At 42.9% G+C, this 24,926-nt stretch overlaps 1 protein-coding gene across 1 annotated transcript in view; it reads left to right on the top strand.

The window, feature by feature from the left end:
• Positions 1 to 23,756, top strand: part of Alpk1 (alpha kinase 1) — a 109,791-nt gene extending 86,035 nt beyond the window's left edge. Inside the window, 12 exon segments of the mRNA XM_028856571.2 lie at positions 4,828 to 4,887; positions 8,184 to 8,270; positions 10,055 to 10,131; positions 10,821 to 10,916; positions 12,181 to 12,285; positions 14,109 to 14,297; positions 14,299 to 14,871; positions 14,874 to 16,239; positions 16,490 to 16,643; positions 19,447 to 19,609; positions 20,979 to 21,165; positions 22,994 to 23,756. Coding sequence (XP_028712404.1) covers positions 4,828 to 4,887; positions 8,184 to 8,270; positions 10,055 to 10,131; positions 10,821 to 10,916; positions 12,181 to 12,285; positions 14,109 to 14,297; positions 14,299 to 14,871; positions 14,874 to 16,239; positions 16,490 to 16,643; positions 19,447 to 19,609; positions 20,979 to 21,165; positions 22,994 to 23,193 — 3,257 coding nt within the window. The 3' untranslated portion in view covers positions 23,194 to 23,756.
• Positions 23,757 to 24,926: the final 1,170 nt, after the last annotated feature.

The raw sequence follows: 24,926 nt of genomic DNA, 5'->3' as shown, positions 1-24,926 counted from the left end.
TTTTTTTTTTCCCCTGTCACTTTGAATGAAATGAAAACTGAGGCTGACAGGCCGACTTAAGACGTAGAAGGGGAGGGGGTGTGTGTGGAGAGGGGGTGGGGGCTGGATGTGTGACAGCACAATCCGCTCCCACACAGGTCCAGAATTATTTCAATTACTCATAATCTGTAAATTTAGAAACGTGGAGCCAAAGTATGGAAACAGAAGTCGGATCGCCCCTCTCAGAGACAACCTCCCCAACCCCCACCCTTTTCTTGCTTGGCTTCGGCTATGGCTGTTACTTTAGTAACTCTGGTCTGTACCAGACTGAAGTCTCTTTACTTCATTTCTTTTGAAAGGGGGCTGCAGTAACTCTTCTAAATGGGACAATTGTTAACGCAGAAGGGACAGATAAAATAGCACGGGAGAAAATGGACTTGTAGAGATTGCCAGTCAGGGCTGGAACACAACCCAGCACAGAGCCACTCGCCTGGCACATGTGAAGGCCTAGAGATTCAGTCCAAGCACCGCAAAAGCTCGACTTCACTCTGGCAACTTCTTCTAACTGTATGGGAATTGTGCCCGTGACTTTCTCTTCTCTTCTTCAGAGCAACTCTAGAGAAAGCTGAACGCTGGGAAAATGTCTTCCTTCAGATGTCCCAAATGCATTAGGGGTGTTGGAGGCATGAGGGAAACCCAGCACCAGCCACGCCTTCTGGCGGTCCCCAGTGACAGTGGCATGACAAGAGCTTGCTCTGGGGAACAAGATGATGAGGGCTCCATGCAACAGCAGAGTTTTCATGTAGGTTCCCATCAAGTTGCACTTGCAAGAGAGTTATGTTGCATATTTTGTTGCTGGGATATGGTATGGAAATAGAGGCCAAAGGATGGGCAGGCGTGGTGGCAGCTTACTTTCTCACACAGCCAACTACTAGTTTCTTCTCTCTCTCTCTTTTTTTTTTGCCTCTTGGGGGAGAGAACCCATGACCTCATGTTTGCTAGTTAAGTGCTCTACCACTGAGCGACATCCCCCAGTGGTTCCTTTGCCTTGCTTGGCCATTATTACCCTTGTACCTATAACATAGGTGATAGAGGGCTTTTCTTCTGCTGAAGCCTTAATGGTATCATGGAAGGTATATTGCTTGGCTCACTTGAGTCTAAAATAAAGGTCCTGGTTCTTATTTCTCAACAGTTGAGCTTGTCTTTTGCTCAAAGGCATATCCATGAGCACTGCTAAAGCACACAGCCTCAAGGTTAGCTCTTATAAATTCCTGTCCTAAAACATCTGTACACCTACATAGCACTCGAATACATTGGGTATGTGTGTTTGGGTGTGGAGTATTTAGAGTTGGGCCATGTGAAGGAAGCGCTGGGGACTGTATTCATAAACAGGGTAAGGAAAGACAATAGAGAAGGCAGGGAAGACAGTAGTACAGCTGAAATCCCCTCCAGTCAAGTCCTTGCTGGTTTCCACCCAATACATGTTGTAGATATCAAAATAGTAGGTGTCAGGGAGACAAGAGAAGACCCCAGGAGGCTGCTGCTCATCTCACTCTGAGTCAGGAAGCAGACATTTCAAACCACAGTGGCAGAGAAAGGCACAGACTTCTGGTTCCATAATGATGGAGAACTAAGCCAGTACAGAACCTTCCCACATCACCAACACGTAAATACTGTGAAGCAAAGGCTTTTAAGTGCCTGTAATGTAGTCAATATTTCAGGGTCAGAGCATTAGACTACTGCTCACAACACGTATCCAACGGCGTTTGCATTTGACATGATCCTAAGGGAAGGGACTAGGGTTTGAATCTCTGCAGAGACCAAAGACAGGACCCTGAGTCACATGATTAAAAATAGATGCAGAAAAGTATAATTCTTAAGGCTTTGCACAGGCTGTGAAAGGATACATAGTGACCCCCCAATACCTCCCAGCTACTGTGGAGAAGTCACAAGGAAGCTTATTCAACCACAGGGGTCATGTATTAGATATCCTATAGGTCATATATTTACATTACAGTTCATAACAGCAGCAAAACTATAGCTATGAAGTAGCAACGAAAATGGTTTAATGGTTGGGGGTCACACAACATGAGGAACAGTATTAAAGGGTCGCAGCGTTAGGAAAGTTGAGAACCACTGGTGTAGAGAAAGCCAGTATACCCAGTAGCTCTCCCAAAGAGTGCACTGAACTTCTGGCCTTTCATGGCTGAGAAGGTTGCCTAACTGCTGAAAACTGTCACTGAGGACATGGCAAGACAATATCTATCTGGGAAAGTGAAGTAAAAGGGGAAAATATTTAAAAAATAATAATAAGCAAGTTTCAAAAGTTATGAAATTACCTGGCATGTGACAATAGAGTTTTCTAAGCGCTCTCTCATTTTCATTCAGTCTCCCTTCCATAAAAAGGCACAGTGAATGGTGCTCCTGGGCAGGCCTACCCACCTTCCACGAGTCTATGACACCCTGGGAATGTGATGAACCATGAATTCTGCTTCTGAAGGTCTGGGGCTAATGCTGCTCACTGGGGGAGCCAGGGAGCAGCTAAGACCACGTGGCCCCCTGTGCCCCTCACTATGTAACTGGTAACAGCCTGGAAACAAAGATGCATTTCCTAGGGCAGGTTCCCTAGGTGTTCCAACCCTGACCTCCTGACCTGTATTCCTGCAACAGCACTATCAGCAAGAGGTAACATCAATTTAAAGAACATGGTGAGAATAAACAAGAGTGATGAAAAAGAGAAGAAGTCTGAAAGCTAAAAGAGAAAAAAATACGCACACACATGAGCATAACAGGATTTTCAGGGCTGAGGAGATCCAGAAGTGAGACAAAGCACAGCTTTACAGTGAAAGAGTGTATCCTGCCCTAAGCCCCTTCCTGGACCCAGTGTGGCAAAACTACTCAAAAATAAATAATGAAAAAAATTTTAAAGGAAACAAGAAGAAAAGACAAGTCATTATGATAGAAAATATAATTAGACTTGACTAAAAGCATTAGATAAGAAGGGATGGCTCAGTGGTTAAAACTACATACTGTTCCTACAAAGGACCTGGGTTCAGTTCTCACTCCCATGTTAGATGGCTCACAACTGCCTATAACTCCAACTCCAGGATGTCTGATGCCCTCTTCTTGCCTTTGTGGGTACCTGCGCACGCGCACGCGCACACACACACACACACACACACACACACATATATATATATATATACATATATATATATATATCCTGCTCACCCCAAAGCCCAGACCCCTAAACACACACATTCAACATAATTAGAAATAAAACATAAAAATCTTTGACAGGCATGGTGACATACACCTTTAATCCCAACTCTCAGGCAGCAGAAACCAACAAATCTCCGTGAATTTGAGGCCAGCCTGGTGTATCCAGTCCATCCAGGGCTACATAGTAAAATCCTGTCTCAAAAAATAAAATCAAAACAAACAAACAAAAATATAAGAAACAGTCTAGAAAAAAATAAATACTCAAAAAAGCAATGGAATTAACACAAATCTGAGACAATAACTTGAATCTACCTGGAATTTTATAACCAGCAAAACTATCATTTAAAACTGTAGGCAAAATAGACATTTTGGAGGCTTTTCCTAAGGATGAAATTAAACATAGAAAGATAGACCTCTTGGTGCACAAACTAGACAAGGTCCACAGTGTCTATTAGACCACGTGTCATTGCTGAGACAGGTCACAAGGTCAGGGAGAGAGGAAATGAACTCTGGACTGACAGAGGAGCATGTGGGTGGAAGATGATGCTGCATGCTTTGGAAACGCCATCTGATACAAGCAATCCATGAGGTCAGGGAAAGCCATTGGTGATGATGGCAGTTAGAGGTTTTTGTCTAGTTTTTTACATTTATGTGTGTGGTGTGTATGAGTGCAGGTGCCCATGGGCCCAAAATTGGATATCAGATCTCCTGGGAGCTGGAGTTACAGGAGATTGTGAGCCACCCAGCATGAGTGCTGGGACCTGAAATCTACAAGAGCAGCAAGTTCCTTCATCCACTAAATCATCTCCCCAGCCCCATGACAGTCACAGTTAAATGAAGGGTAAAAGAAGGAGAAGGAGGAGGGGCAGGTCTTGGAGACATGGGAATAAATGACATTCCAGGCCAAAGTAATTCCGAGTATGACAACATAGATGTGAAAGCCAGGCAAAGAGAGCACAGGAGCCATAGGAAGCGGCTGTGACAGAGTAGGATGAGAGGGAGGAGGGAGAACTCCAACATGACCACAAAGAGGTAGAAGAGTCCAGATTATGTGGGGCTTCGAGTCAACTGGAAGGGGATGACTAAAAGGACAAGGGGACATTTCCTGCTGATGAAAAGCAGCAACCCGTAGATAAGGTCCCTTCCATGTGGTTGCAAGCAAAAGAAACAAAACATTTTGAAAAAATTAAGATAACTGCAAATCCCTAGGCACGGGTGAGGGACTGTTGTGTGAAGTGTCCTGTGCTCAGGCAACTGTAACCTGTTGTGGTACAGCTTTCCCGGAGAGAAGACAAGCCACCTTTTACCCGGTTTGCCTCTGCTAGCCTGCTTTCTCTGTATCAATAAAGTGTGTGTGTGTGTGTGTGTGTGTGTGTGTGTGTGTGTGTGTGTGTGTGTGTAATTGCCTCTTCAGATACTATATAGTTCCCCAGTTTACCAATTCTGGAAATAACTTTTTTTTTTCAGTTTTATTTATGATGTAGTCATTGACTTAAATGTTAAATCAGAGTGTTTCCAAAAGAGGGCATGGTCCCTGTCACAGCACATCAATCCTAGCTCAGGAACTGCCATTAAATATGTGCGTGTTTGGAACCAACTCATTGGTGTCTGCTTGCTTCTTCGCAGGGAAACTGCTGAAGGCAGAGTACATCCTGAGCAGCCTGATACGCAACAACGGAGCAACCGGTAAGTGTTTCACATCTCTAGAGCAATGCGTCCCTCAGGCCCTCCCGCGGTCCTGATTTATAGCAACTCCGTCTGTGCTGGCTACTCACGGGACTACCCGGGACTAGGTCTGCAGTGAGGAATGAAGCGGCTTCAGTCAGCTTCTTACTGATTTGTTTCCATTTGCTCTGAATTCAATCACAAAGCAAAAAGAGGTTTGGTGCTTCATTGCCTCGTCATGAAGGACCTCATCTAGCGACTGTAACTGCTAATGCAGATAGTCTGTGAGCTCCAGCAAGGACCCAGTTGAAGCCCTGGACGGAGTCCTGGGGTGGGGATGAGGGTGAAGCTTCTGGTTCAGAAGAATGCTCCTATGGCTTCATGCATTTCGATGTTTTGGAAATTCACTTTGCTATGTAACAACTTTTATAAAAAGTTATTTTTGAAGTTACTTTCCTTTTGGTATTCAGTGACATATGAAAGAAACTGCTAAGAGTTCTCTGACAGGTGATTTAAACCTCCAGAGGTTTTGTTGGGAGTTCTGGGCATTTACATCAGGACAGTTTTCAGTGAACTTTGAGTTCAGTGGGCTGAGACACATGGGCTCTTGGTTCTTGGAATTTGTGGACAGCTCCAAGAGGAAGAAGGTTGGGATGCAAATGTTCAGTGCATGCCTTTTGTATGTTGGCATTTCACCAGCACTAAGCCACAGTGTTCACATTTTCTGTCTTCTACACTATGAGCACACACCAGAAAAACCCATATATACACACACAAACATATATCCCCCTCCACACACACAAGCACACACCCTATACATGCACACACACAAACACACACCCTATCCATGCACACACAAACACACACCCTATCTGTGCACACATACACACACAATCACACACACACAATCACACACACACACACACACACACATACATGTAAGCACACACCCTATCCATGCACACACAGGAACTAGGAAGAAAACAGCGCAGTGTGGCAGAACAATGAAAAGCCTGTAGCTGGAGGGCTTCTCTCCAGGTTCCCCAAGCCCCACAGTCCCACAATCCACTTATAAAATAATCACTCAGACGCTTATATCACTTATAAACTGTATGGCCGTGGCAGGCTTCTTGCTAACTGTTCTTTTATCTTAAATTAACCCATTTCTATAAATCTATACCTTGCCACGTGGCTGGTGGCTTACCGGCATCTTCACATGCTGCTTGTCCTGGCGGTGGCTGCAGTGTCTCTCCTCCAGCCTTCCGCTTCCCAGAATTCTCCTCTCTCCTTGTCCCACCTACCTCCTACCTGGTCATTGGCCATCAGTGTTTTATTTATATAGAACAATATCCACAGCACTTCCCCTTTTTTCTTTTTTTTAAAAAGGAAGGTTTTAACTTTAACATGGTAAAATTACATATAACAAAACAATTACCGAGCAAGAATTATAGTTACAATATTAAAGAAGATGTCCTATCTATCTTATATTTGTGAGTTTAAGGTTTTATATCTAACTTATCTTTTATCATAACTGAGGAAATTTACAACTATCTAGTTTTCAACCACATCAAAGACCTGAGAAGGAACATAATGGTACCTGAGAAATGGTAGACGGATGCAAGCAACTTCGGGAATCTTGCAAGAGTAGACCAAGACAGCTGGCAGCCTGGACAGTCACCTGATGTTTCTCAGCATTGTTGGTGCATTCAAATTGGCTACAGGCCTAGAGTATCTGACAGACCATTTTCAGAAGCAGGAATTCTGAGAGACCATCTTACCCTGTCTTGGCAGAGTACAGTGGTCGCTTTCCTTGTGCCCGCTTGTCCAGAAGACAGCATTGCATTTGTACTGTCAGCCGTCAAGGCAAGGGCAGTTCTTTGCCCAGTCAGGCCATTTTGTGGCCAAAAAGACAAACTTCAAATGGAAATGTCTTAGAAGCCCAACATTCTCTCGGGATCAATTGGTGCAGCAGGAGCAATTGTGTCTCACATCAACAGAATTTTAAGTTATTTAAATGCCATATTCTCTAGGTCTATGAAGTGTTTGAAGATTACCTATCTATCTGAAATATATCTATGTATACCTAGAAGACTTAACTAACATGGCTACAAATATGATTATCATAGATGACTGATTATTAATCTATTTTTAATCATCCATTACAATTTTAAATGAGTTAAACATAATACCTCAAACAAGAATAGAAATACATATATACAGTTATAACAAAATTAACTTTAAGTTTGTATTAATAAACTAAAATTTTTACCAATGTAAAACATTTTAACATAAACTAAAATCTATACCAATGTAAAACATTTTAAACAAGTTGTTCTTTAAAAGTAGGTTCATTAATCTATCCTTTTATCTTATCATCTCCATATCCTCCTATATATCTATATTATATCCCCTTTTCTTTTTTAGAAAGAGATCACATTTATAATCAACCTGTTTTAAATAAAAATATTGGTAAGCAAATCATGTGGTTTAAGCCCAACTCGCACCACTGATTTAGCATCCTTCCTTTTTCCCTTTACCACCCCGGGCCAGTTGATGAAACAGAACACAAAGGATAATAGAGTACATGGTACGGTGTGTACGTGTGGGGAAATGTCATAACAAACTCCAAGTACTGCAGAATTCAATATGCTAATACAAAACTGAAAACACAGCCTGCTTGCCCACAAACTCCAGCCCAGCTTCGCAGAACTTTACCTACCTCACACAATGACCACCATAAAAAAAATCAAAGCCACTCACCACTCCTTCATTGCAGTCCAATGGCCAGCCTGAGTGCCAGCCTTGGCCTCCCTAGCAAGTCTTATTACATAGGTAATGAATTCCCTCATACGTTTTTGGTCTGTGTGGAGTCATCACCTTCACTATCCAAATGAATATTGTGTGGTTGGAACTGCCCTTGCTGCAGTCCGTGAGACAGCCACAGACAGAGGGGTCTCACTGTGGGTAAGACAACCTGGGGTCAGGAACCTGGGGAGCCTTCAAGACAATAGCACTGAGTCTGGGATCTGAGAAAGAAGAGGAACTCTTAAGAAACCAGAGAAGAGGATCCTGGATTGGGATGATGTGAGGACAGGTAGGTGTGTGAAACAAGACGCACAGATGAAGGCCCTCGGGAGCAAGAACTGTTGATAAAACAGCCGCAGAGCATATAGAAGCTGGCCCTGTGGAGTCATTGGGATTGGAGCCATCTCTCAAATCTAAGTCGTTTGTGTTCATGAAGACATCTATGAAAATAGGTTTATTTTACCACACCTTTTCCTTATTGACTTCAGCCAATGTCTTCCTTTTTATTTCAGGCACCTGGCTGTACAGAAACGAAAGTGACAAAATCCTGGTGCAGTCGGTCTGTATACAGATCAGAGGGCAAATTCTGCAAAAGCTAGGTACTCTCTGACGTCAATCACCATCCCTCTCAGGGCTCACATACAGAGACTGGCTCTAAGAATTTACTGCGGAGTTTTCTTACTCTATCTGGTCAAGAATGTCACATCCCACTTCCCTTAGTTGTCCTGTTGAGAAGAAAACAACATTTAAGATGTTAAGAGCTGAGCTACACCTGTGCAGCCAACTCTGTAGACTGAGGCAGGAAGATAGCTTGAGCCAGAAGATTAAGGCCAGCCTGGGCAAAATAGTGAGATTTCATATTTTAAAAAATCCTATAACTGGCCGGGCAATGGTGGCACATGCTTTTAATCTGATCACTTGGGAGGCCGAGGCAGATTTCTGTGAGTTTGAGGGAGAGCCTAGTCTACAAAAGTGAGTTCCAAGATAGCCAGGACTGTTACATAGAGAAACCCTATCTTGAAAAACTAAAAAAAAAAAAACATAACTGTTAAGAATATTAATAAGAAGTGCCGGGTGGTGGTGGCACACGCCTTTAATCCCAGCACTCGGGAGACAGAGGCAGGCGGATCTTTGTGAGCTCGAGGCCAGCCTGGTCTACAAAGCGAGATCCAGGACAGGCTCCAAAGCTACACAGAGAAACCCTGTCTTGAAAAACCAAAAAAAAAAAAAAAAAAAAAAAAAAAAAGGAATTAATAAGAACCAGGCAGTGGAGGCACACGCATTTAATCTCGGTACTTGGGAGGCAGAGGCAGGCAGATCTCTGAATTTGAGATCTGCCTGGTCTACAGAGCAAGTTCTGGGACAGCCAGAGCCACACAGAGAAAACCTTTTTTGAAAATCAAAAACCAAAACAAAACAAACAAAGAATATTAGTAAGAAAATTTTTTTTTTCTGTTTTGTTAGCAAAATTTATAGTTGTGAATTGTGACTACTCACTGACTTTGGTTACTCATTCATTCCCTGGAGTACTCACAAATTTTTCAAGCGAAGTTTTCAATTAGACTGAAAGGTAAACCAAAGGTTTTGAAATTTTTAATAGAAGATGGTAACTGTTATTCTTATAAATAATGGAAATGACCATAGCTTATATATGTATGTATGTGTATGTTACAGACTGTGCTGGCTAGTTTTATGTCAACTTGACATAAGCTAGAGTCATCAGAGAGGAGGTAGCCTCGACTGAGGAAATGCCTCTGTAAGATCAAGCTGTAGGCAAGCCTGTAGGGCTTTTGCTTAATTAGTCATTATAGTGGATGATGCCAACCCTGAGCCAGTGGTCCTGGGTTCCATAAGAAAGCAGGCTGAGCATGGCATGAGCCGCAAGCCAGTAAGCAGCACCCCTCCATGGCTTCTGCATCAGCTCCTGCCTCCTCGTTCCGGCCTCCTCATTCATGCCCCGTTTGAGTTCCTGTCTGATTTCTTTCAATGGTGAACAGTGCGGTGGAGAGAGAAAACCAAACAAGCCCTTTCCTCCCCACATTGCTTTGGTCATGGTGTTTTATCAGAACAATGGTAACCCTAATTAAGACAGGTACCAAATGTATGATAATTCTGACAGTTTCCTGGTGATGCAGGAAAATTATCAATATACAGCCCAAGGGAAGAAACAAATTGCATGTCAGTCTAATCTCAGGAAAACCCAGGTTCTCCTAACAGAAGTCATTGACTGTCGCCAATGTATTGGTTTTCTAATTTCTTCCTGTTTGTTTGTTTATTTATTTATTGACTATTTGTGAATATAAATAATTACCTGTTAATTATTTATCTGTACACTAAGACACAGATGCTAACAGCTCATCCCCACTCTTCCTTTGTTTTTCAGGCATGTGGTATGAAGCGGCAGAGTTGGTATGGGCCTCGGTCGTAGGCTATTTGACACTCCCTCAGCCAGATAAAAAAGTTGTGTGCCTACATGCAACATCTCCCCTCCCTGCTTGTCTTTGGATAGTTGTCTCTTTACAACACAATTCTATCTGCACCGTCTTATTTATTCTACACAAGCACAGGACCAGGAAGGTTTAGGACCTTCCTTGGGTCTTATGTCAGTCTTAGCCTATGACAGCTTTCTGTAATAAGTCCTAACCATCCAACTCTAGATTTAGCTCTCTGCTCCACTGTGTCTGTCTCATCACATGTTGAGCCTTCATTTGATTCTGTGACAAAACTGAGCTGGCCACAATACTTACGGATAAAGTCATTTTTCAAGAGTCAAGTGAGCTCTGGGAAATGGAGCTCAAAGAAGTTCCTAAATCTTCCTGGTTTATCATCGATATGAGGCCTATCCTCTTTTGTAACACAGATAGAGAGTAGTATGAGATCTCTTCCCATGCCAATTATTTGGGCCTATTAATTAGATAAATTAATGTTGATAACCCGGTAAAGCCTAACTTCAAAGTAGCCATGTTTTAATTCATCCTCATGCCTTGGGATGTGGTGCTCTCTCAAGCCTGGTGATGTTCAATTCAAAAGTATCTCCAGCGTCATAGTCATAGAATAATAACAAGCAGATAGTTCACTTGGAATGGAGTCATTGACTGTAGGCCATAAGATGAGAGAATTCCAGTCTGATTCGTTTGTTTTCCTTACAGGGCATTTCCACATCACTGGGTATACTGGCAGACATCTTTGTTTCCATGAGCAAAACAGATTATGAAAAGTTTAAGAACAGCCCACAGGTTAACTTGGTAATTGTCATTTGTCAAAAACATGATTTGGAGTGGCATCTCCTGGACACCTGTCAATGCTGGTTCTGGCTGCCAATTCTTGGTGCTGGTTACCCCACTTCTTTCCCAGTAGGGCAGGGGTTGGGAGCACCGTCCCTCCTATATTAATGGGAGCAGCTCTAATGGGTCCTGTTTATCCTGGTCTTCCCAGCCTTTAGCACTGGATCAAATATACAAAGGGCACTGGGAATGTTCGAGTGAATGAATGAGAGATATCATCAGAGTGACTTTCAGTCCCATACATTTCCTTTCAGTGTATTACAAAATTCAGTGTCCAAACTTGGTGATAAAGGGGTAATAATTTAAAAACAAAAGAAAACAAAACCACTGTGGGGGTGGCCGAGGGAGATGTTGGCAGAGTGTTTCCATATAATAATGTGGACCTGAGTTTGTTCCAAACCCCTACATAAAAGCCAGGCATGATGGCACATGCCTGTGGTCCCAATGCTGGAGACACAGGAAGAACCTTGGAGCTTGCTAGTCAGCCATTGCAGCTGAATCTGTGAGTTCCAGGTCCCAGTGAGGGGCCTGTCTCAAAATAAATAAATAAATAAATGAATAAATAAATAAATAAATAATAAAAATAAAAATAAAGGATGGACACCTTCTGAGAAAGACAACCACGGGCAAGTTTTTTTGTTGTTCAAATCAGAGCATTGCTCCATATTCTTAGCCTAATATTAGTCTAATGTTACTGCCCTTTTTAATAACTTCGTGTACTGATCACTTCTTCAATAGAAAATGAGCTCCTTGCAGACTTACAGTCCACCATTTCCTCAAGTCTAGAATGATGTCTGGCCCCATGGAGGTGCCCAGTTTGTGTTTCCGGAATGAATGGGTGAATCCTCATTGGTGTGAAGCCATAACGGGCCTTTGCTAAGAACAGCACAGAGATCACCAGCCAGCCCGGATGCAGAATGTGCAGTTTCTGTGAATAAGGAACTGCCTCCATTTCCCAGAGAGGCTCATCTGGTTTACTAATGTTGTCCCTGCTAGCCCCTCTGGGTTGTGAATGCAGGACAGGGACGGGCATTGCTAGGGGACACCTGATGCTCTGGGATCTTTAGGCCCACTGAGACTTTCTTGGCACTGTTCTGACAGGTTCATGATGAAAGGCAGGGATCCCTCAGAATCTCGAAGGAAAAGCATTGGAATGCCACAGGTGTTACTTTACTAATAGAGAAACAGTACCTGCTGCTTCACGTCCCTTCCTCCCTCCCTGCAGGCCTTGCTCCAGGAGTTCGACCACCATTTGTTGTCAGCAGCGGAAGCCTGCAAACTGGCAGCGGCCTTCAGTGCCTACACACCCCTGTTTGTGCTCACAGCTATGGTAAACACAGGTTCTCTGTGCAGCAGTGTGGGGGTGGGGGTGGCTAACCTTGAAGTAGGTGCTGGCTCCTCACTGGCAGTTATGCTAAGACCGCACAAGAGGAAAGTACTGTTGGTCAGAACGACCTTATCCTGGTGGCAGCCAGCTTACTTCAGTCCAGGCATATAATGCTGCCCGTTCCAGAGCAAGGGTTCCTAAGGCTGGCAGCCAATCAGAACCACTCAAGGAGCCTCTTCAAAACACATGTTCCTGAGATCTACTCTATGCCAGTTAAATGCAGATCTCTTGGAATAACATTCCAAAATCTTTCATTTTGAAATATAGTCAACTTTGGGACCAAGGAGATGGCTCAGTGGTTATGAGCAAATACTGCTGCTGCAGAGCACCTGAGTCAGGGTCCTAGCACCCACATCAGGTGGCTTTGCTCTAAGCAATCCAATACCCTCTCTGGACTCCATGGGCATGTGCATGAACATGCAAACAGACACACATGCCCGTGACTTTTAACAATTAATTTAAAAATATATATGGCCAACTTCATATCTGCAGGTTCCACCCCCTCATTTTTATCTCATCCACTTTGGATCAAAGTGTTTGCATCTGTAGAGAACGTGGACAGACAGACCTTTGCTCTTGTCACTCCTAGACAATGCAGTATTGACACCGTGATATATATTATAAGTGATCTACAATGATGTATGTACGTATTTTATATGCATACCATTTTACCCAAGGGACTTGAGCACCCATGGATTTTGGTATCCATATGGGAGACCAGCACACAGATTCAATACACAGCGAGGTTTAAACCCGACTGCTCTGTTGTTTTGGTTATAATTAAACCGATGCCCTTACTGCATGGAGAAGTTCATTATGTTTGTCTCCTGGGTACAGACTGTGTGTCAGTGAGACTTTCGTCACTGTGACAAACACAGACACTGTGAGAAACAGTCTATGGGGGAGGAAACGGTTGTTCTTTGTTTTTTTGTTTTGCTTTGATTTTGTTGTTGTTTGCCTTCTCGCTCACAGTTTCAGGGGTCTCCATCTGCGGTTCATTGGCTCTATTACTGTGGCTCTGGTGTAAGGAAAAATACCATAGTACCAGGAGCTATTGAGAACAAGAAGTGCAGCCTCAGGGCTGCCAGTGCTCACAGGCATCCATCCTCCTTCTTCCCCTTTTATTCCAAACTCCCTCTGCTTATTGGAGGGTACAACCCACCTTCAAGGAGGGGTCTTGCATCCCTTATGCAATTGTCTCTGGTAAGCCTTCACAGACTTCTCAAAACAATCCAATGAACAACCCAGCCGCCATACACCATCTGCTAAAATGAACAACAGCAGAGATCATAAGTTGGCCGTGTTCAGCCCACAAACATCAGGGTTACGGCAGGATGGAAGGAAAAGATAATGTCTTACCCTCCATACCAGTCAATGACTCATGTTCCATACCTTCTCACTCACCAAAACAAAACTCACGCCCTCCATTAAACATTTGTGAACCTTCTTTCAGAATGCCTGTGGTGTGTATTTATGTTTCTGTAATATTTCAAGTGATTATCCTCCAGGGATAGAAAGGGTTGCTGGCTGTGGTGGTGGCACACACCTTTAGTCCCAGCACTCGGGAGAGAGGGGCATGTAGATCTTTGTGAGAATGAGGCCAGCCTGGTCTACAGAGTGAGTTCCAGAAGAGCCAGGGGAGCTACATAGAGAGACCCTGTCTCCAAAAAAAAAGTAAAGTAAAGGGAAAAGAAGAAGAAAAGTTTGTTCTGATTCACATCTAGTACCCAGTGCACCACCTGACCTGCATTTACTGTTTTCCACAGACTATCCGTGGCACGTGCTTGTTGTCATACAGCTGTTCTACTGACTGCCCTCTGGGAATGAGAAGTGTGTATCTGTGTGATGCCAAAGAGGCATTTGCCATCGGCCTCCTGACCAAGAAAGATGGAGAGCTGGTCAGTGGGAAGCAGGAGCTACACAGCTTCATCAAAGCCGCTTTCGGCCTCGCCACTGGCACACTGCAGACTCCATGGGGAGACAGAGGCAGTCCTTGCCGCAAGGCAGCTCTGCAGGGAGGCTGTGGGGAAGCTGTACACCTTTAGCACGTCCTCTACAAGCCAGGACAGAGAAGCCCTGGCTCAGGAAATCATGTCTCTTGTCAGCCAGGTGAAGAGACATCTACAAGTTCAAAGCTTCCCAAATCTAGATGATAGATCTTACGTCCCAGAGAGTTTTAAATGTGGCTTGGATAAGCCTATCTTGCAAGGGCACATGGATTTCCAACAAATTCTTGAAACCTATTCCCAACACCATACTTCAGTGTGTGAGGTATTTGAAAGCACTTGTGGGAACAGCAAGAGCCACCAGAGAAACACAAAACCAGAGGTCTGTATCACTGCTCTGAAAACAGAAACAAACACCCTGGATACTATGGGCGCTAGTCTAGAAAAACTGTGTTCTCAAGAGAGCAGGAGTATAGCTTCCTCCCAGATGGCTGAGAAAGACCAGGAGAAGCTCGGAAGAGGAAGGAGGAGAAGCTGGACCCATTCGGAGGCATTTCGAGTCTCCCTGGATCAAGATGTGGGACGGAGACTGAGACTGAGCCCCCAAGCTCCAGCAATGGCAGAGCGGATGTTCCCCATACGTCTCTGAGTGACAGCCGTAGCGCCAGTTCTTGGAGCAAACTGTCAGGGCTCAGCTCTTCTACAAGCTGGGAGGAAGTGAGCTGTGGTGTTGCGGATACAGGAAAGAAAGAATCCAGCAAAGAGGAACGTCCTGTGGACACTCAGTGCTCCACAGCTGTATCTGAGGAGCCCGAGAGTGACAGAAGATGCAGAGCTACATATTGGCTGTTTTCAAAGCTGCATGGTGTCTCTCTTCAGGCAACCGAAGATCACAACCTAGAGTCTTCACAAAGCCAGCTGCACAAACACACGTCTCTTACGCCCATCCTTCCTCTCAACACAACAGACACTTGCTTGGCCTCGGGTACAGCGCTGTCAGAAGCCCCTGAAGGAAACCAGGATATCAGGGATGAAGGTCTTAGGAATACTTCTCTTCAGTGCAGCCCTTCATGTGGTTCTGTTTCCTCATCCTTGTCTGGTTCTGGCAAGTGCACAGACATGGCCACATATCCTTCAGTTCAAGATGAAGAAACCTGTGAAATACCTGGTCATTTTCCAGAAACCAAGTGTGACGTCAAAGACCAGTGTAGAGGAAAGAATAGGGGGAAACTCACTGAAAGATTCATAGGGCCTGCCTTTACAGATGACGCTTCCTCAGTTGACCCAGAAGGGGAAACAGAAGAAAGCAAAGATGAGCTGCCACACTCTCAGGTAGTACTGGGATGTTTAGAAGACAACCATTCAATGCTGACATGTAGAACTTTCTCTCCTCATTGGTCTGTTCAAAATGTCGACTCAGCAAAGACAGGCAGCTCAGTCAAAGACCAAGGTGTGGATCCTGATGCCTCTACAGAGAATGAGGAGGGCCAACTACTTGACAGCACAGAGGTCCACTCCACTTGCCAACACGGCGCTCACAGACCAGGTGCTTTGAGGCCAGGTCAGAGAGATGAGAGGCCAAATTCCTCTGTCAGTGGCTACAGTCCCTTCTCAGTCCTTGAGGACGACTTGAGCACCACGGAGGAAAAAAAGGAAGTCGGAAGCCTGCTGAAGTGTAGCCAGAACTCCAGCTCATCCTTACAGTGGTGGCGGGAATCGCCTGCCTTTTCCAAAAGTTCTTTGGAGGGGGAAAGTTCATGGTCTCCTCTGAACTCCAGTAGGAGTTCTTTTGTCTCATTGCCAGGGCAGACCAGGCAAGAAATCCTTGAAGCTCGCACCCTACAGCCTGATGACCTTGAAAAACTTCTGGCAGGAGTGAAAAATGATTGGCTGCTTCAGAGACTGGAGAATACAGGGGTTTTAAAGCCCAGTCAACTCCAACAAGCACATAGTAAGTGCAACCTTTTTAGTCTATAGCTCCAGGCTTCTGGACATTTCTGTTGCAGGCTCCTAGAACAGCTTGCTGGGTATACCACTCACTAATCATGAAAGGTGCATTTTGTGATTCACTGGGAAAATTGCTTTTCTAGCCATGGAATTTCCTGCCAGGAACCTACAGTGAACAATGCAACGTGTACTCACTGGGTGCCAAGCCCTGTTCAAAATGACTTAAAGAAGTCTAACCTTATTTTTTTTTCCAGATGCCCTTCTGCTAAAATATTCCAAAAAGTCTGAGTTGTGGACTGCCCAGGAAACTGTAGTGTATTTGGGGGACTACCTGAAAGTGAAGAAGAAAGGCAAGCAGAGAAACGCATTCTGGGTCCACTATCTTCATCAGGAGGAAACTCTGGGGAGGTATTACTGGAAAATGTGTGTCGTCAGCATGATCGGGCTAATTTTCCTTTTGCTTAAGTAGACATTAATGAGATTTTAAAAGGGCTGAGATGTGGCCAAAACATATACTTTCAGTTATATTGACTTCCTTCTTCATCATTAGTCAATTGATGACAGTTTCCATATATCATAGAACTACACCATGTGAGTGTCTGGATGCTGTGTATACATGATCTCAAGCTCACCAGGGAAACATTTTTAAACCCACTGTACAGACAAGAAAATTAGAGATCTTAGCCATATTATAGATAGTTGGGTACCCCCCAACACATACACACACACACACACACACACACACACACACACACACACCCATACACACACAAGCATCATGACCTGCAGAGGTGGGGATGATCCATGAGAGGTAATGAATGAAATTCAAGACAGTGCTGTCTTTGTAGACACTAGGTTATAGCCTTCCAGAGACTGATCCCATGGTTTACTTTTCTTACATCTAAACACAGTAGAACTTGTGACCTGTGACCTTTACAATAAGAATGAATTCTATTGGCTGATAAACAGAGCTCTTGCTAGGTCCTAGAGGAAGGATCTGAGATAAGCGAAAGGATACCCAGAGTGATATAAGTGATCACTGGGCCTTCTAGTCACCCGCCATAGAAGTCTGGAGTGGGATGGAGTGAGGATACAGTTGGAGGCAAAAACTGCATGAAGAAGAAGCGTGTTTGGAGACCCTGTTCACACAGCATGTAGGCAGGCCTGGTCCTGGAGCTGAGAGCTTTACATCCTGATCCACAGGCAGAGAGAGACTGGGCTTAGCACAGGCTTTTGAAACCCCAAAGCCTACCCCCAGTGACACACTTCCTTCAACAAGGCCGCACCTCCTAATCCTTCTAATTCTTTCAAACAGTTCTATTCCGTGATGACTAAGCATTCAAATATCTGAACTTATGAGGGTCATTCTTATTTGATCCACCACAGCTGTTGTCCTTTAGAGAAAGAAATTTGGAGGTAGGCCTGTATGCAGTGAGAGTGCATGTGAAAATTATAGTTATGCTAAATTAGGGCAAGGAGATCCCACAAACCAGAAGCAAGGCCCAGGGCAGATCTTTCCTTGGGGCCTTCAGAGAAAACAGTAACCTATTGCTTCTTGATCTGGGACATCCGGGCTTCAGAACTATGACAGAATCTGATTCCTCTGTGTGCTTCACTGTGCCAACCCCAGGAAGCTAATGCACCAAGGTATCACAGGATGCTCTGAAGTGAGAAATTCGTTGAGTATAAGCCACATAGGGAATGGAACGAGGAGGTTTAAGACATGTCTGATTGAGAGAATGTAACAGAGAAAAGAGAACAGAAGCAGTGTTTGAGCAGAAATGTTCTCGTTATTTTCCAGAACTGCCAAAAGACACCAATTTTCAAATACATAAATCATATTGGATTCGAACAAGCTGTGAAAGGAAATGAAAGAAACAGGAAGGAAGGAAGGGAAGGAAGGAAGGAAGGAAGGAAGGAAGGAAGGAAGGAAGGAAGGAAGGAAGGAAAAAAGGAAAGACTTCAGACTACCTAAAACAAAGAAATCTTAAAAATTACAATCAAAAAAAGCAAAGCAAAACTATTTACTGACAAAGAAACGTCAGTTAGATAGACAGCTGACTTTCCAGTAGCAACAATGTAGCAAAAATTGATAAACAATGGCAGTCACATACTTGAAGGTATCTAATGGAAGAAACAATGAAGACATTTGCGGATTAAAATAAAAGTAGCCACAGGAGTTTGATACTAACAAACACATGCTAAGGAAAAATAGCATAAAATAGGAAGAAACGTGTCTCCCTATTCATAGCGCAACAATCCACACTTCTTGAAGAATGCTCCAGAAATGATTCAGTGCTGGCACCCGACATGGGCAGCCCTTTTGTACGCACTTCTGCCCTCAGTCAATAAAGGAAACGCTCTGGATTGGTTCAAACCCTCTGCAGACCTGCATTCAGCACTGGGTGTCCCTCTCAGGACACTTTCTCATTGGGATACTCTCTGATGCTGCAGAGGCTCCACCTCGGTGTGCACATTTCACTGTCAGGTTCCCTGTCATCCCCAGGAGTCTGAATTTCAGAGCTGTAGGCTCCTTGAATTCAGTTACATACTGTATTCAGAGATTTTTAGGTGGGGAGGTTGCTCTCTCTGGTTTTTGTAGGTCACTCCAAGCACATGGAACATTACTAATAAATTCATGCTAACTGATAGCACACAGTACTATAATTACTGTCAATTTAATTACTTTCTACCTTGTATAGTCTCTGTCCAATTAGACTATGAGCTCTTGGAAGTTACATGTATCTCACACTTTTCTCAGTAGCCTCAGAAATAGCACGCTGGTGGGCTCATAATAGGTGTTGGTAAAGTTAGCATTCTCAAGAATGAAATCACACAAGGAAGGGATAGAGGAAGGCTTCACACTGACTAACTGATAAATTTAAGACCACACTGCAGCTGACGGAGCATTGGGCTCTGGAGTACACCGTGTTGACCCCTGGTTTACACGGAGGTATGAAGAACTGCTGCAATGAGAGGTAATTTTCCCCCCATATTCCCATATCATTTCAGACCAGCTAGCATGAACTGTGCTCTGTTGTAGAAATGGCTCTTACCAAATTATTTAAATCTGAAGTTAAGACAATTGATACTGATTCGATAAGGACCAGAAAATACCTTTTGAATTGCATGTCTCCTCTCGCCTGTCACTTACTCCGCAGTAGTGACCATTTCACATGCTGCTCTGTGGGGTCTGCCCGTCTGTCCGTAGGTACGTTGGGAAAGAATACAAAGAGTGGAAGGGGCTCCGGCACCACTTCACCGACGTGGAGCGGCAGATGACGGCTCAGCACTACGTGACGGAATTTAACAAGAGACTCTATGAGCACCAGATCCCAACGCAGATATTCTACATCCCATCCACAGTGCTGCTGGTAGGGCTTTAAAAAGCACGAGCTTGGCTGATGACACGAACCTACAAAAGCACATTAGGTTGTATTTCCATTACAAGTCTACTTCTAGCATGGCCGTGGTAAGATCTTACACATCCAGTTCCTTGGCTCCTTCTTCTGCTTTATCAACTTCATCCTATTAAAGAGGAGAAGAATGACCCTCTGTCCCCCTCCAACACATTCATTTGGACTAGACGGTCCAATGGGGCCATTAGAGTAACAGTTGATCCTAACATCTGGTTAAGTTAGCATTCTTATTAGACTTTTCTTTTTGTGTTGTCTCTCCCCAAAGGGACCCTCAAGGTTGTATTTTATACAAATTATTCCTTCAGTGTGATATATAAACCCTTTGTTTTGCATTCTTTCTCCAAATGCTTGCAACTAAGTGATACTGAGATGTAGCTTAAGCACATTTAGCAAAAAAAAAAAATGTAAGTACTTCACTTTTAAATAATTTTTAGGCAGTTTTTAGGTTTGTCCTGACCTGCCTTCCTCTATCCTGGACCCTGAAACCATTCTTTATTCACTAAGCATCACTTTAGAAAGGTGAAAGCAAATCTTCCTACTGCTTTCTCCTTTTTGGATCAAGAGTACCCTCTTTCTCTAGATAGATTGGCTCCTTCCTGTATTCATATTTATAATGATTTTTTTCCATTGGCCAGAGACAACTTGACTCATTTTCTTAGTGTTTATAATATAAATATCATCTGATTTATATCTTCATGTCAGAAAGTATTCAAGTATCTTAACAGGCGTTGGTACTAACCTGTAAGTCAACCTCATCATATGGAAATGCATGTGATAGTAGCCTCTAGTCCCAAGGCATGATCCACTCATACGCTCTTGCAAGCCAGCCTGGGGTGAGGTCGCGGTGCCCTAATTTGTTTAATGTTATGAATATTTTGCCTGCATTGTCTGTGTATCATTGTGTACTTTGTGCCTATGGAGGCCAGAAGAGGGCATTGAATCCAGGAACTGGATTTATAGAAATAAGCCAACGTATGGATGCTGGGAAATGAACTCAGGTCCTCTAGAAGAGCAGCCAGTGTTCTTAACCATTGAGCCATCTGTCCAGCCATCTGTGGCCTACTCTTTTAAGTGAGAAATTTAGTCTATGAAGAATAATCACTTTAGATTCTATTTTATGTAACAGATAATGCTAGGTACTTTATGTTTTATCATTTAATCCTTTTAACAAAACTAAAGAGTTATTATTATTACTCTTAGACTTACCTCTGAGGAAATTGAAATGTAGAGTAATATGTCTACCCGGCAAAGCCTCAGTCCAAACCTACTGCAGAGACTGTGGCCTTCACCATTGTGTATACTACCTCTCATCTTTATGTTTCAGATTTTGGAAGACAAGACTATAAAGGGATGCATCAGTGTGGAACCTTACATACTGGGAGAATTCGTCAAGTTATCAAATAACACGAAAGTAGTCAAAACTGAGTACAAAGCTACAGAATATGGCTTGGCTTACGGCCATTTTTCTTATGAGTTTTCTAAGCACAGAGATGTTGTGGTTGATTTGCAAGGTATGTAAAGCAGGGTTTACTTTTTATTCTGAATATTGCAACTGATTTCACTAGTCATTAATCATATTTCATTGACCATTCTGTGTGCAGGGTGCTATTTGAAATTAAAGTTAATTGATTGTACTGCATGTAGAAAATGATTCTTGAGTGACTTAAGCATTTCATTATCCATGCTGTGGTCTCTTGGGCTCAGTTGCAGAGTGGTCCCTAGAAGCTTCTACTGACTTGAGTGGATGTGAATAAAATCAGTTTCTTATTACTGCCTTTCACTTCAGAATCCTTTCGACTTCTTTCTTGGGACTAGAGGATGGCTCAGTGGTTAAGAGCCTTTGTTGTTCTTATGGAGGGCCTGGGCTCAATCCAAGTACCCACAAGGCTAGCTGCTCACAACTGTCTGTGATTCTAGTTCCAGCTTACCTGACACTCCCTTCTGACTTCCTGTCTTAGTTTGGATTTCTATTACTGTGAAGAGACACCACGACCATGGTAAATCTTTTTTTTTTTTTTTTTTTTTTTTTTTTTTTTTTTTTTTTTTTTGGCTTTTTCGAGACAGGGTTTCTCTGTGTAGCTTTGGAGCCTATCCTGGAACTCACTTTGTAGACCAGGCTGGCCTCGAACTCACAGAGATCCTCCTACCTCTGCCTCCCAAGTGCTGGAATTAAAGGCATGCGCCACCACCACCCGTCGTCCATGGTAAATCTTATCAAAGAAAACATTTAATTGTGGTGGCTTACAGTTCATTATCTTCATGGTGGCATGCAGGCAGACATGGTGCTGGAGAGGTAGCTGAGAGTTCTACATCTTGATCTACAGGCGAGAGGAAATAAATTGTCATACTCAGCATGGCTTGAGCATATATGAGACCTCAAAACCCACCTCCAAAGTGACGCACTTCCTCCAACAAGGCCACACTACTCCAACAAGGCAACACTTCCTAATAGTGCCATTCCCTATGGGTATATAGGGGACATTTTTATTCAAACCACCACACCTCCACACACAAATTAATAATTAATAATCAATTAATTGAATTTAAAATCATCTCCACTTTTTCTTTTCTCTAGCCCTTTATCCATAGTGAAAGTTGATAACTGAGTTTCATAATTGGAATCATTTTGAAACAGAAAGCTGTGTGTACTTAAAATTGACTTTTCTTTAAATCTGCATTAATATTGATATTTCAGTTTGTTGGTTACTGTGTTCACCATAATTCATGTCAGTGAATAGTCTAGCAAGAACTCTTTAATCTACCATTCTTCCTTCATAATATTTATAGCTGTCATACTGCATATTTTACATATTCATAGTTTACTAATCTGTCTGTCTTCATGAGAATGTTTGCTCAATTGGTACAAGCATTTTTTTATCTTGTTCAATACTGTGGACATAGTGTTTAAAACTTTTTTGTACATTATCTGTGCTCAATACATAAGTGTAGGGTAAGCAGTATTTACCTATAAGTGAATAAGGCATAAAGAAGCTTCTAAATCAAGAGAGAAATTCAACATTGAGATTTTAATAATTATTCTGAATGAACTTTATGCTCTATAATTCTGTGAATATTCATTATCTCAGTATGTCATACTTGACACATGTAACAATATAGTATTTAGTTCTCTTCTTTAAATTAATAATTAGGATATGCATCTCAAATTCCTTGGCAGAAACTTAATAAATATAAACCACAGGATGATAAAGTTTTAATTGTATCTCTTTAAGCATGCATGTGTGTGCACATGTGTGTAAACTTGCATGTGTGCATATGCACATGTGTATGTGTTGACATTTCTAGGGTATGTGGTGCTCAGATGTATTCTTTCTCTTTTAGGTTGGGTGACTGGCAATGGAAAAGGCCTCATCTATCTTACAGACCCTCAAATTCACTCAGTTGATCAGAAAGACGTCACTACAAATTTTGGGAAGCGGGGGATATTTTACTTCTTTAATAACCAGCATGCAAGCTGTAATGAAATATGCCGTCGTCTTTCTCTGACCAGACCTTCACTAGAGAAACCAAGTAATATGTAGGCTGTAGGTTGGCAGCTGGACAGGCCTCCAGGAGCCCAGCATCAGATCTGCCTCCTTCAGGGCACACAGCATGGCATGTATTGATCCTTTCAGCCACTGGATGATTCCAGCCATTGACTTACAAGAGGAATTGAAAAATATCAATTCCAGGCCTACACTTGCTTGTCAGGACAAAATCCTGCAGACCTTGTTCCCTCTGACACAGGGACATGCCAGGGGGCCGTGCTAGGTTTTACAGTTGTATGTGATATCGGAGGTCCTGAGTTGTATGGTGAAGACAACATAAGAGATAAAAAAACTCAGTTGAAAACTTCTGTCATTTAAGCCATTGTGATTTGGGTTTTTTGTCTTGTTTTTATTTTTTTGGTTTTTTTTGGTGGTTTGCGTTTTTGTTTTGTTTGTTTGTTTGGAGGTTTTTGGTCATTGTCTGTTATAACTGACAATATTGCTGTTTTCCTAACTTGAGAGTTCCTTGTATATTTAAAAAGCCCAGACTCTTCTGAAAAGATTCCAATTTCTGTTTTTCTTTTAACATTTGACTTTTCATAAAACTGTTATCCACACATGTTGTAGAATATTATTTTAAGGTGTGTTACTTTTGTTTGTGTTGCATTTGTTTAACTCTGTGAAGCTGTGTTTCTGTGCCTGTCTAAAGCACCTGATTGTCTAATAAAGAACTGAACAGCCAATAGCAAGGCAGAAGAAGGGAATAGATGGGGCTGGCAGGCAGGGAGGATATATAGAAGGAGAAATCTGGGAGGAAAGGAAGAAGAAGAAGTAGCCAGAGAAGGAGGAGGACACCGGGGGCCAGCTACCCAGCTACACAGCCAGACATGGAGTAAAAAAGAAAAGGTGTACAGAAATAGAGAAAGATAAAAGCCCCAGAAGCAAAAGACAAATGGGATAATTTAAGTTAAGAAAAGCTGGCTGTCAACAAGCCAAGCTAAGGCCAAGCATTTATAATTAAGAATAAGCCTCCATGTGTGATTCATCTGGGAGCTGGGTGGCAGACCCCCAAAAAGAGCAAAAACAAACAACAACACACAGAGAATTGTTTTATTGAGATGAATTCACCAATCTTTATTATATGTTTGTGTGTGATACAAGATAACTCCGTGTTCTGGGTTTCTTTCCAGTTCTTTCTATGAAAGATGTGATAGAGAAATAGTAACATACCACATGATCACCACAGCCTACTCTTTGCCCCATAGATCTTCTGCACGTGTGATTAGTAGTTTTATTTCCTGCTGAGAGAATTGTACAAAGGGAGGGCTGAGAATGCCTCAGTGGTACCACCCACATTTAGGGTGTGTCTTCCCACTTGAGTTAACATAATCTAGACCCTCCCTCATGGACATGCTTAGAGGTTTATCTCCTAGATGATCTTGTCAAACTGACCATATCAACCATCACATACAGTGTTATATGGATGTCTGGGGTGAGGGGTCATCAAGGAGTACCATGGAGTTTGTGTAGAGGATGGACAAAGAATTGTACGTCCTAGAAGAAGACCAATCAGAGAAAGTGAAAGTGACAGACTGGAGGGATGTGACAGCCAAAAATGCCGAGGAAGCGAGAGTGACAAGCAGAGAAGGGAAATGGACCGCCACCGAGAAAGAGCAGATGCCATTGATTGGATCATCCATCAAATCTCCAAGTGGTGAGAATATGGCTGGCTTCTTTCTGCTTTTCTGATCTTTCAGGTTTTAACCCCCAATGTCTGGCTCTGGTTT

This window comes from Peromyscus leucopus, chromosome 6 (genome assembly GCF_004664715.2).
Source record: "Peromyscus leucopus breed LL Stock chromosome 6, UCI_PerLeu_2.1, whole genome shotgun sequence".
Taxonomy (NCBI): Eukaryota; Metazoa; Chordata; class Mammalia; order Rodentia; family Cricetidae; genus Peromyscus; species Peromyscus leucopus.
This window is presented reverse-complemented; position numbering and strand designations above follow the sequence as displayed.